General features: G+C 34.9%; 2 protein-coding genes across 5 annotated transcripts in view; both read left to right on the forward strand.

The window, feature by feature from the left end:
- Positions 1–199: 199 nt before the first annotated feature.
- On the forward strand, positions 200–5,928 carry rp9 (RP9 pre-mRNA splicing factor). Its single transcript, XM_079590860.1, has 6 exons — positions 200–506; positions 665–695; positions 1,077–1,206; positions 2,001–2,092; positions 3,290–3,351; positions 5,346–5,928. Exons 1-6 carry the CDS (start codon positions 358–360, stop codon positions 5,539–5,541), a joined length of 660 nt encoding a protein of 219 aa, XP_079446986.1. The 5' UTR covers positions 200–357; the 3' UTR covers positions 5,542–5,928.
- A 2,168-nt stretch (positions 5,929–8,096) lies between these two features.
- Positions 8,097–12,507, forward strand: part of elmo1 (engulfment and cell motility 1 (ced-12 homolog, C. elegans)) — an 80,535-nt gene continuing 76,124 nt past the window's right edge. For 3 of the 4 annotated variants that reach the window (XM_079590362.1, XM_079590367.1, XM_079590372.1), the window contains exon 1: positions 8,124–8,230. The gene's annotated coding sequence lies outside the window, so the exon portion shown is untranslated. Of the gene's footprint in view, positions 8,231–12,507 lie in introns of all 4 variants that reach the window. The other variant, XM_079590369.1, reaches the window with a different exon arrangement.

The raw sequence follows: 12,507 nt of genomic DNA on the forward strand, positions 1-12,507 counted from the left end.
TTTATCCTATGCAATGGACAGGACATATGGACATGTATATCTTAATTTACTGTAACTGTGTGAATATTTTTATATTCACACAGTTTTTCCAAAAAACACAAACTAAAAATAAGGTTCTTAAATAAAATTATATAATTGGTTTTTAGAAGTTTTTTCTTTGGCTCACTGTAGTTTTTTTAAAATCTCAACGCACGTTTTAGGGGCCTTTTATTTTGAAAAAGCACTTTCACCCGGAAGTGGTCAAACAGACGCTCATATGTGCCTTTAGTTTACAATCATTATTACAATGAAGTATTAACTTTCCGAACATAAGATGTGATTATAGATATACCAGAAATTATCTTAAACGAATGTACAATGTCAAATCGCAAACGAAGCCGAGAGCATCACGAGGACAGACATGAACGAAAGAAACACAAGGAGTCAAAACAAGATGATGACAAATTTAAGAACCAAACCAGAAAACTGATTCAAGAGGTGCAGAAACTCAAGCATGTGGAGACTTTGTGAGTATTTGCATAACATCCGTTTGGTATTGTTGATTCTTTTGTATATCTTAGAGTTTTTATTATCTTAACTGCTGTGCTGTAAGTTAGCATTATGTTGCACTTTTGTCTTTTATAACGTTACATGTTACTACTTTCTTTTTTATTTTTCCTTTCAGCTATGAAAATCCTCCTCCTGGGTTCATCAAGGTTTGGTCATGGCTTGAAGTGTTACCATTAAATGCTGCGAATGTATCATGAGCAAGTTAGGTTACACTTTATTTTAGGGTGCCATTGTTACAGTGTATACAATGAAGCACTCAGTAACATGAATTAACAATATGTACTCATATCATATGTACTATATAGTTAGGGTTTGAAATAGTGTCTGTTTTAGGATTAGTTGGATACAATTATGCATAATATACTGTTATTAGTACAGTAAGCAAGCACCTGTAGTATATAAACAAGGACACTGTAAAATAAAGTGTTACCTCTAGTTGCCATCAGTGTCATCAGAGATCATGTAAAGGCATTAGAAATAAGTTTTTGAGTGAGCATTTTGCAATACACACAGAACTGCTTTTGCAGGAAGATGATTACAAACCAGAGGACTGTATTCCTGATGACCCTGGTAATGAGGACGCCAGGAGCTTCTTGGCTCACGCTCCCACCAAAGGACTGTGGATGCCTCTGGGAAAAGAGGTGAAGGTCATGCAGTGTAAGCAGACTTTTCACTCTTAAAATAAAGAATTTTTTTGTGATCTCAATTGAACTTCTGAATTGAAACGAGTAGGTGTTTCTTTTATGGAAGCTTCTTTCTGCCACATAATAAAAAATAACAAAAGGTAATTCTGACTTTTTTTTTCTTCGTCTTGCAATTCAGACTTTTTGTCTTGCAATTCCAAGTTAATAGCTTGCGATTCAGACTTTTTTTATAAAATCAGAATTGTGAAACTGATTCAGATTTGGGAGAAAAAATAACTATGAGATGAAAACATCAAATTCACAAAATTCTCACAATTCTGACTTTTTTCTTGAAATCACGAGTAATAAACATCATCATGTTATGTTTACCACAGGCTTTATTTTACTCATAAATAAAAAAAACGTTATAAAACCCCATAGGAAAATCTCAAGGGAACCAGTGGCGAATGAATCTTCCGGATTTTGGCGTCATCCCTGCAAAACTCTGTTGTGAGATAGTCACAATTATGTTTATATCTCGCAATTTCGAGTTTATAACTCACAATTCATACTTTTCACCTGTCAGAATTGTGAGATAAGCCTTTATTATTTTATTATTACGTGGTGGAAACAAGCTTCCATAGTCTTTTGACTGGTCATGTATAGAAAGGTTTTTGTACAGTATATAATTATTACATAACCTGAGTTTGTGCTGTTTATTATAGTGATTTTTTAATAGAAAATGTATGCCTGTAACTTTTAGCGACAAATGATGTTTTAGATTTTACTGTGCGAATGAAGGTCATTGAGAAAACAAACTGTGTGTAGGCTGGAGATGTAAGCAGTACGGCCACAGAACAGGAGACAAAGAATGTCCGTTCTTCATCAAAGGGAACCAGAAACTGGAGCAGTTCAGAGTAGTAAGTGACACACATGGCCTACTTTTTACACTGCTGCAGTTTAGGGATTTATTTAAAATCATGTGTTGTGCAGTAACCTTGACTTAAAGCCTGATTAAAAACTTTGGCCTTACATATACAGGCTTTGAACATTTTTAGAGATTGAGCCATGAACTAGCAGATTCCTGATTATACAAAGTATTGATATATAACCAAACTTCTTTTTTTTTATCTCTCTTGCCATGTGGTTTTGATACCTTTTATTTTATTGAATAAACATTAACATTATACATGCGCTTTCATTCAAATGCAAATATTAAACATTATACAAGTATACATACAAAAATAAAACAGAAAAAAAGAACAAGAAAAATGAGAAAAACACAAATAAATAAAAAATAAAGGTGCCAGGGAGGTAATAATATAAAAATCTGAATTTAAGTACAGCAGGGGGTATAAAGATATCAAATAAATACTTTCTTATTCAAAGAGTCTGTCTATGTATGTACTGCCTTATTTCAGTAAAAAACTAAACAAGAATTTGAGTTTTTTTATTAGTAAACTTGCATTTATGAATATGTAATTTGGTCAGTTGCACAGATTATGCCATCATGTGATTTTGAGGTTTGGTCAATTGCACAGTTCACTTATGTCATTGTTTAGGTTTTCGATCCTTTCTCTGTCAATTGGAATTAAAACATTGTTTTTTTTAGTGTCTCTGCCTTTAAAACACGTATTTACTGCACTTATGCACATGCTCTGGTTACTATTTTAAAAAAATCCAATGTAGTTTTTATTCCAACAAAGCTTTGCAAAGCTCTGAAAGGTACACTCAGTATTATTTTCCTTATAAATAAATAGTACTTTAAATAAATGAAATGAATAAATTATAAATGAATTGGCCTAATAAAAGTTGATTTTATTTACATTGAGCGAGTCGCCTCATGGGGTCCAACATGTTGAAGTCACATGGCCAGCCGAATGATCTCTGTATTCCACTTATTATTGTCAGATGCTTTTATTTTTGTGTGATGTTGCATCCACACCACTAGGTGTAAGTATAAGTCCACAATGACTGCCATATTGACTGCACAACATAAAAAATTAACTATAACTGAAGCTAAAATATTTTACTTCCATTGCAATTTCTATATTTTTTTACATGGTGAAGCTGAACTGTTTATAAATGTTCATAAAATGTCTGTGATTCTTTCACAGGCACACGAGGATCCAATGTACGATATCATTCGAGAAAACAAACGAAATGAAAAAGAGACCAGGTACGTCAAGTTTGATAAATATTGAGACTGTGTCATCATATGTTTTGGAAACTCAAATAAAATGTTTGTCAGTCCATGTTGCATTTAAATAACTTTCAAAAGCTATAAGGATTGTGAAATATTATTACAATTTAAAATAACCATTATCTATTTTAATATATTTTAAAATGTAATTTATTCCTGTGATGCAACGCTGAATTTTCAGCATCGTTACTCTAGTCTTCAGTCACATGATCCTGCAGAAATCATTCTAATATTCTGATTTGGCTCAAGAAACATTATTTTTTGTGAAAACGGATACATTCTCTAAATGTAAAGTTCTAAAGAATAGCTTTTATTTGAACTAGAAATATTTTGTAACATAATAAATAAATGTCAATTTTGATCAATTACTAAAAAGAAAATACTAACCTGGAACTTTTGAACGGTAGTCTGTGTCTATGAGATGAGGAGCTGTTAATAATGTTCAGTCTCTGCTGGATCTGCTTTTTAATAAGTGATTTGGTGTGTTGAGGTCTCTGAGAGGCCAGTGTTGATGAATTGTGTCAGTTTAACAAAAGAACCCTGTTGCAGACGATTACGTAACTCTTTACTCCACTGTGATTATCTTCTGCTATGTGGTGACAAGAGCTCCTGCTACATGGGAGTAATTACAAACCGTTATGTGGGATGTAAACCCGTCGTGGGCCGTTTTTTGACAGATTATTTTGTTCGTGCATTGCTGAGCTCCACATTTATGCCACGGAACTGTTACTAAACATTCCCATGGGACTGGCAATTTGAATTTTTCAGCAGGATGTTAGAAAACAAGGAGTAGCTTGTTAAAAAAAGTTGAAAGTCAGAAATCAGCCGCTTTAACATTGATGCAGTCTTCACAGCATGTAGTGAATGAAAGCAAAGCTAAAACGGGGTTGTGCGGTTCTGTCAGTTAGAGGATGTGAAGCCTCTGAACAGCGGTGATCTGATGAATTGTTAATGGTTTCAGGTCAGTGTGGCACGGGCTGTCAGAAGGTGCTGGTGTTTTCTGCTTCCTCTTTTGTTGCCCAAATCAATAGCAATTGCATTTAGTTAAAGATAGAGTTCTTCAAATCTTCTAAATAAATCTAATTGCTCAAAGGTGAAGTGTTTCTGTGCTTCTAGCGCCACCAAAAGGAATTGCACATATATAAATAAGTGTAAAATGAATGTTTTCTATACATTTTTGTAGGTTCTTAAATATTATAAATATAACACTAAACGTTATTTATATTTTATAATATTAAATATAAATATTATTTGTGTGTATTTATGTGTGTGAAATATGTATATAAATATTTATTGAATATTATAAATGTAAATAATATACTATATATTTATAATAATATGCTATGTTTATAATAATATTTCATTGATTTACACACAATATATATATATTATATGCAGTTATTCACATGTTTATGTATATATATATATATATGTATATATATTACATATTATTTATAATGTTTTTAAATATTTATATTTTATTTATATTTTTTATATTTATATATATACACACACACACACACACACACATACGCGTGTATGTGTGTATAAATATATATTAAATAATACTATTATAAATATGTTAGAAATATTATTTGTGTGTATATATAAGATTATATACACAAATATTTCTAATATTTTTTTTATATTTAATATATATTTATGAATACACACACATTAAATAAATATTATTATTATAAGTGTGTTGTATATATATATATATATATATATTAAAATAATATAAATAATATAAAAGTAATATTAAATTATTATAATAAATATTATTATTTGTAAACTAAGTTTAATTTTAATCTGGAATAGGACTTTTTTAAAAGGAGATGCGTGTCTTTTTTTCATGTTAAATGTTTTCATGAGTTCCATTATCTATAGTTTGATTAGCTTTTTTTGTCTGCGTATTACAAAATTGTGCATATAAAATAATTGTGGTGTCTTTTTTCTCCTCACTGTAGGATCCAGCAGTTGAAACAGCTGCTTCAAGACACCACCTCCGACTCGGACTCCACCTCAACTTCCTCTGCCTCCTCTGATCACAACCGGAAGAAGAAGAAGAAGAAAAAGGAGAAGAGGAAGAAAGAAAAGAAGAAACACAAGAAGAAAAAGAAGAAGCACACGGCCAAGGCCAGCGATGACTCAGACTCAGACTGAAACAGGGGCCAGTGGTCTGGGTGTCTCAGTGCTCATCATAGAAGCTCTGCAATAGTGTGTCAGCCCTATCAAGTATACACAGGAGGCTTCCCGTCAGTTCCCCAGGCCATCTTCGCATCTGCTTAATAATGCATGGGTGCATTAATCCCCTCTGTCGTATGGAATGCTTAGGATATGTGCATCTTTATCAGATTTCCTTATCAGACTGTTTGTTCCCTGGGCTTATTGGACTGAAGTCTGAGGTGAACAGAGTTTCTGAATGTATGTTAATTTACATTTTGAGAATGCGTCATTGTGAAAATAACTGACGAGAGCTTATGATACATGCCATCTGCTGTCTTGAGCTGTGACTTCCACAAATGTCATGCAAATAAATCAATGACTATTCAGCATTTACAGCTTCTTTTTATGGTAATCTGATATGTCCTAAAGAGATTTATAGGATCTTGCAACTCAAATTACAAGTGTGAATTCACATCCTCTGTTTCCATCAGTGTTCGGGGCTTCTGCATCTGGCTGTGGTACGTAAGCGCAGCCAATTAGCACCTCTTGAATGGGTGACAATGGTTTGCGCATCATTCACATCACCAGAGAGGATCACTGAGAGGGGAAAAGATGTTTTTCCTTTGATCTCGTCACTCGTCGCTGAAATCCGGAGTCCTGCGGTTGTCGTTGGAGTGCATGTGCCATTTTGTATCAAGATAAATAGTGCATCATATCATCAAAGGAGCTCTTCATAATGCCGATTCAATTTTGAGGCTATTTAAACGTGCTTTTAAAAAACATGAAAACAGTAATTAATTATTCTTAAATATTAATAACATTTAAATCATCAAATCAACTTTGACAAATCAATAGTCTATGACTGACTATTAGGGCTTTATTTGATTTTCAACTTCCATTCATCTTCAGAATGAGTTTGTACTGGTGATAAAAGCTTGATTTCATGTTTTCTTTTTAGTTCTTCTTTTCATTGTATCTCCCTTTGTTCTCATCTGGCCAGAGCCATTAGACACATAACGTGTGTGTGTGACATGTTCCCTTTTATTAAGCTGTGAATGTCACAAATGAGTTCCCCACTGTTTAAATATATTATACATTTTGGTTTACTCTAGACAAGTGTTATTTAAAGTGCATTTGTGACAGGAAATTCCAGCACAACAATTTAGCCTACAAAAATATGTATTTTATTAAATAAAATAAATGATATTATATAATCACATATCGATTACACACACACACACACACATATATATATATATATATATATATATATATATATATATATATATATACACAGTACACAACTTCCTTACTCAAGAGACTTGTGAAGAGTTTTTATTATTTTTTACTTGAAAATTGAGAAGATCAGAAGTGCAATTGTACCTTCACATTCCCGTTCATCAATTAATCCTGCGCTGTCTAATATTTTCACTAACTTTGAACCAGTTTTATCAGCGCTTTCAAAGGAATGGAGGTAACAACAGCAGGTTGCTATACAAACACAACCTTTTCTGTTAGATGCAATTCATTGATTTGACAGCCCTATATATTTATAGACACAACATTATTTGCAATTATATAAAATAAACAATACCGGTGTATTTACAATAACATAAATTACAAAACATTACATTGTCATTTACAACAATTACATTTATTTATTATGCAAATGTGAGACAAATATACTTTTAAAGTATATTGAATCAGAATCATAGATCATAGGATTTGTTATAATCATCAGTGCAGTTTGTGTGATGAAGAGTATGGGTTTGGTTTTCAGCAGTTTCCTAAAGAACTAGAGTTGTTCATTTCACATATAGTCCAAATAATAATAAGCAAAGAATGTCACAGCATTCAGAGAAGAGCTGTTGCAGAGACTGACCCATGATGTGTATTTGCATAATGTTTTTTATTGAAAGAAAATCTAAAGGTAACATCACCTCTGCTGTCATGGACGCAGAGGTATTGCATGTGGACTGGATTTTGGTTTACATAATCTTTTACATCATGTGCGTTTCTTAACAGAATTCTAGACATTCTTAAAGGCTTTTAAAGAATTACATCATCTCTCTAATCTCCAAAATGGAGTAGGCAAATGATGTCAGCATGGGACGGTTAATACATCACCTTGTGTGAGACAGATAATCTATCGCCTGTGTGTGTGGACATCGTGAGGACAGACATCTGATGGACAGATATTTACAAAATGCCAACTATGTCCTGAAGACTAATGGCCAGGCAATGATGTTCTGTTTTAATCCTATTTTCTTAGATAGACTTGCTGGCATTAATTCAAGCTTTTAAAATAAGGACATTTGTAGCTTTTTATGGAAGTCTCTATGTCTCTAACTATACTATGCACTTAAAGCATTGCCGAAAACTATTTTATATAAAGAAGCAAAAGCAGACATCACAATCAATAGCCTATATCCACTAGACTAGATTGAAAAAGTACACTGATGCGCTTTTATCGGTCTATTGAATGATCAGGACTCACTGTGTTGTGATTGGTGGATGACTGAAACAGCGGAGCCAATCAGCAGCCGGGAGGAGGAGGAAAGAGGAAGTGAAACAACATCAGCACTATCATTCTAGTGCGCTAGAGAAAGGGAGGGAGCGCTCGACTGCAACAAACTCCCAAACATCAATCCCTGGAAGGAGGAGAAAAGTCGCCTCAGCGCTTCAGGTTTGTACGTTTTATTACGCATTGCCCATTCCTCTGTTATCGGTGTGAAGACAGGCCACTTCGTGCTGTTTCATTCTTGCCGGTTGAAGTTTAAGCGCTGTAGTGTGCAGTTGTGAGACATTCGTGATTCGAGAATTGCCCCTCTATTGAGCGCGAACAGACAGATCGCAGCGGGTGGAGAGTTTGACAGAGCTCAGTGCATGACTGACTGTGCTTTACTTCATGCGTGCTTTATTCCACACACGCATTTAAACATGGACATGGGGTCAAAAGAGTGGTTCAAACATCAGTGGTTGTATTTTTACGATTGATACAGTTAAATGTCGACAAGGTGCATTTAGAGTTCTGCACAATGACAACGACTTCTCTATTGTCTCTTTAGGGAAGACCAGCAATATAGACAAGCAAAAGCTTTAATGTTCTTTGAAACTTATTTTATTTATTTAATGGAAGCTCCTCATGGACTTTGGAATGATACTTTGCTTGGCTTTGTATTTGCACGCGACTGTGAGTGAAATAAATGTCCAGTTAAAGGGACAGTTCACCCAATTCTGTCATATTGTACTCTGGCGTTATTATAATGCATATTACTCGCCCTCATGTCGTTAAAACCCATATGACATTCTTTCTTCAGTTGCACACAAAAATAGATGTGAGACAGGGACAGTCTCAGTCACCGTTTACTTACATTGTAGGCAAAAAAGATGCAATGCAAGTGAATGGTGACTGAAGCTTGACAGTTTGTCTTTTGCCTAACATCTCCTTTTGTGTTCCGCTAACCTGAGTAAACGATGACAGGTTTTTACATTTTTGAACGTTTAAAATGTAAATGTATGAGAGGAAGTTGTGTGGTCTTTGTATTACTAAGATGACAAAGAAACCATATCAATCCAAAATACTGGCCGACAGCAATACACAAACATGAACAAAACAGAGATTAAAATATGAAGCATTTTATTAATATATTTCATATTTCTTTTTATGCATTTTTGATATTTTGTGCTTTAGTCAGCATTACCAAGGTAAATAATGCAGTAACTTCAAAATGTAGTTATGCCCACATTTGCTTGTTTCAAACATTCATATAATATTCCCGTATGTATCTTCTTCAAATTAAAGTAGTACACAGAATCTTAATTATGTTAATGATTTCAGGATGGTGCTCATCTACCATAGAGATTCACTTCTGTAGATTTTTATCATTGTTGCAGTAAGTGAGACTTTTAATCTACCAACAACTCTTTACACACTGATATATTTAATTTATATATTGTGGTTTATTCTGAAGAGCTTTGGAAGCATGTCAAAATTGAGGAAGAAATGAGATCTGTAAGTAGAGACTTCCATGCCCCCTGGGAAGTAAATAGTTCCTTGCTTTTCATTTGAAAAACTATCAGAAGCTCAAAGTCTTCATCCTGTTCATGCATATATTTCCTTGACTTTGTAGTTGAGGGTATTTCTGTTGCATGCGGGTCTTGTGGAGTCCAGATGAGAACGTGTTTCGTTGCAGTGACAGTCTTTATCCTCATGTCGTTGAGTCACTTTTGTGTCTTGAGGGAAGTGTGAGCTCAGCGTCTTGCCCCATTGGTCCTTTTAGATCACATGCATGCGCTCTTGGTCTTCAAACGTAAGCATGTTCAGTGTATGTTATGTGGCATGTAGCGTGTTTTCTGGGTCAGGAATAATTGAGTCGCATCACAACATTAAAGTCAAATGCATCTTTTTGGTTGTAGACATGATTCTGTCTGTTGGGTGCCACTGTAGATGTCATTTTTTGTTATACACTCTTAAAATAACCTCTGGAACCTTTCCATTGCACAAAATGTTCTTTACAGTGGAAAAATGTTCTTTAGATAATTAGGTTATTAAAATGTTTTTTAGGAAACCTCTTCAATGCTATTGAACCATTGTTTTTAAGTGAGAAATAGGACAGCATTTTCAGTGAGTAGAGCGTGAAAGGAGAAGTGTTGCGAGCCAGACTCAAACCCACAGAGCCCAAATGAGCACCATGGTGCAATGTGTCAGAGCTTGTACTGCTAGGCCTCAGCAGTTTGATGAATGTGTGCAAATGCGTTCAAGAACGTATCCCGTTTAAAACGTCTGCGACAAACTCATGAGGGAAAGCATCTTAAGTCACGTATGAAATGCTTTTCTACTTTTCATTGTTCTCAGTTCTGGGTTTGGAGTCAGGAGGGGTTCATCATTGTCTCTGTGTGCGATAGAGGCAGTAACTAAGATCAGATGAGTTTTCTAAGAGAGTCAGAAGTTTACGGAGTCACCGTGAGAGCGGCTTATTGAAATTCTGCACATGTGCGGCATGTATATATAAATTACTTTCTGCAGTTTCTCAGTCTCTCACCTCTGAGTGCAACCTTGCCAATTTATGATGAGTTCTTGACTGCAAGTGATTCTCTCACACTGTGAGGGGGGGAGGGAGGGGGATTCTTAACTGTTCCTTGTCTAATGTGCTCATCTCTGTCTTCTCTTATCTTCCTTTCCACCAAAATAAGCGAGAAGTTTTGGCTCTGTCTTATTTCGGTGGCAAACATCTCTTCTTCCAGCCGAGTGCATCTCCAGTGTGGTAATATAGAAACTATTGTACGTACCCAATGCAAATTTGTAAAAGCCAATTGCATCAGAGGTTGATAATAATAATATGTCTTTTTACTGAGAGCGCGCTTAGATTTCCTTGTCCATTGATGTTGAGTGCGGTACTTCTGTATCATAAAGATCATGTATCATAAAGTGCTTTTAGACATTGCACTTGACTTTAAAATGAACTGATATTTAAAAGAGAGATGAATTGGCAATATGTTTTGTGCATACGGACGTTTATAAATCCTTTAAAGTAAAATATCAGTATTATATGTTTTTTAAAAAAAAGCAGGGAAAAAAAGGCTAAATTGTTTGTGAAAAAAAAAAAAAAAAAAAAAAAAAAAGTTAAATATCAGTATATGCACCAGTATAGGCCCCTGATCTATTGTATTTAGCTGTAAAGGATTCTAATAGGAATTAGTTAAAAACTTGTTTAGAAAAATACAGTAAAAAAACTGCAATATTGTGAAATTATTACAACTTAAAAGCGGTTTTATATTGTAATATGTTTTTTCAGTATTCTTTCATGAATAGAAAATTCTTGTACAATTCTAAGTATATTTACTGTCACTTTTATTGTCAGTTTAATGCGTCCTTGCTGAATAAACGTATTAGGCTAATTTCTTTAAAAAAAATAAAAAAAATAAATTAGTCCATTTATGGACTCTAAGGTCTGGTTTCACAGACAGGGCTTAGATTAAGCCAGGTTTATGCCTTGGTTAAATTAGGACATTTAAGTATATTTTTTATAAAATTGCCTTAGAAAAAGTGTGACAAAACAGCTCAAACATGCATTTAAGTCTGGGACTAGGCTTAAACCTTCTCTGTGAAACCGGGGGAATACTTATGAACAGTAGTAGATTTAAAATTCTCTTATTGAGTATTTCTCTTTCTGGATTTTTTGTTGTTGCTCTTCCATATGTACAGTATACACATTTTTGTCTAATAAAATCCTTTCTGGAATGAGACTGTCCCTCCTGCTAACACCAGCTGCCTGTTGCTATTGTTCCCTATGGCAGCAGATATCATCTTCACCCCGTTTGCCCCCAGCATTGCCTGCCTAGATCAATTTCCTGCTTTAGTAGATAATGAAGCAAGCAGCGCATTTAATTATTGCTTCTGGCATTACATTAATTAAAGAAGCAGACAGGTTTAAATGAAGGTGTTAAAGTCGCATAATACGTGTCGGTGGAAGTGTAAAGATAATCTGTGATGCTGTCAGCTTTTTGGGTTGCAACTCTTCTGCTTCTCCTTGCTTTGGATAAAACCAGTGGATGTGAGTAAAAACCAGGTCATTAGAAAGCTTCGTTTAGACCACGTTCTTCTATGGATCTAGTCCAGTCTCTTGTCTGGACGCCCTCTGTGACTGGGTTGGGCCGGCGTCATCTCTGGACTGTGCCAGCAGCAACACATTTTGAAGCTTCTCCTCGCACCTGTGCTCTTGAGAAGCCAGCGATCCCGTGGCGCCGCTTGTACGTACTAACATTTGGTTGAACTGGCCCGGCTGGTACTGATTTGGCACAGTCCGTTGTCTCTGAGATAGTCTTTGTGAGCCTCAGGTCATCGCAGCTGCACGCTCGTGATCGCTCCAGCTGTGCGCTCCAGCTGTGCACTTGCGGTAAAAACTTTCTCTCTTGGAAAGCCGTCCCATGTGGCGGCTCACTCTCTATCCCTCTGGCGAG

This window comes from Phoxinus phoxinus (genome assembly GCF_949152265.1).
Source record: "Phoxinus phoxinus genome assembly, chromosome: 19".
Classification (NCBI taxonomy): Eukaryota; Metazoa; Chordata; class Actinopteri; order Cypriniformes; family Leuciscidae; genus Phoxinus; species Phoxinus phoxinus.

What these genes read in the sequence shown, in the direction of transcription:
- rp9 (XM_079590860.1), top strand. Translation starts at nt 358, where the DNA reads ATGTCAAATCGCAAACGAAGCCGAGAGCATCACGAGGACAGACATGAA. An exon ending in AACTGGAGCAGTTCAGAGTA is followed by an intron (nt 2,093 to 3,289) that starts GTAAGTGACACA and finishes ATTCTTTCACAG; the next exon opens with GCACACGAGGATCCAATGTA. An exon ending in CGAAATGAAAAAGAGACCAG is followed by an intron (nt 3,352 to 5,345) that starts GTACGTCAAGTT and finishes TCCTCACTGTAG; the next exon opens with GATCCAGCAGTTGAAACAGC.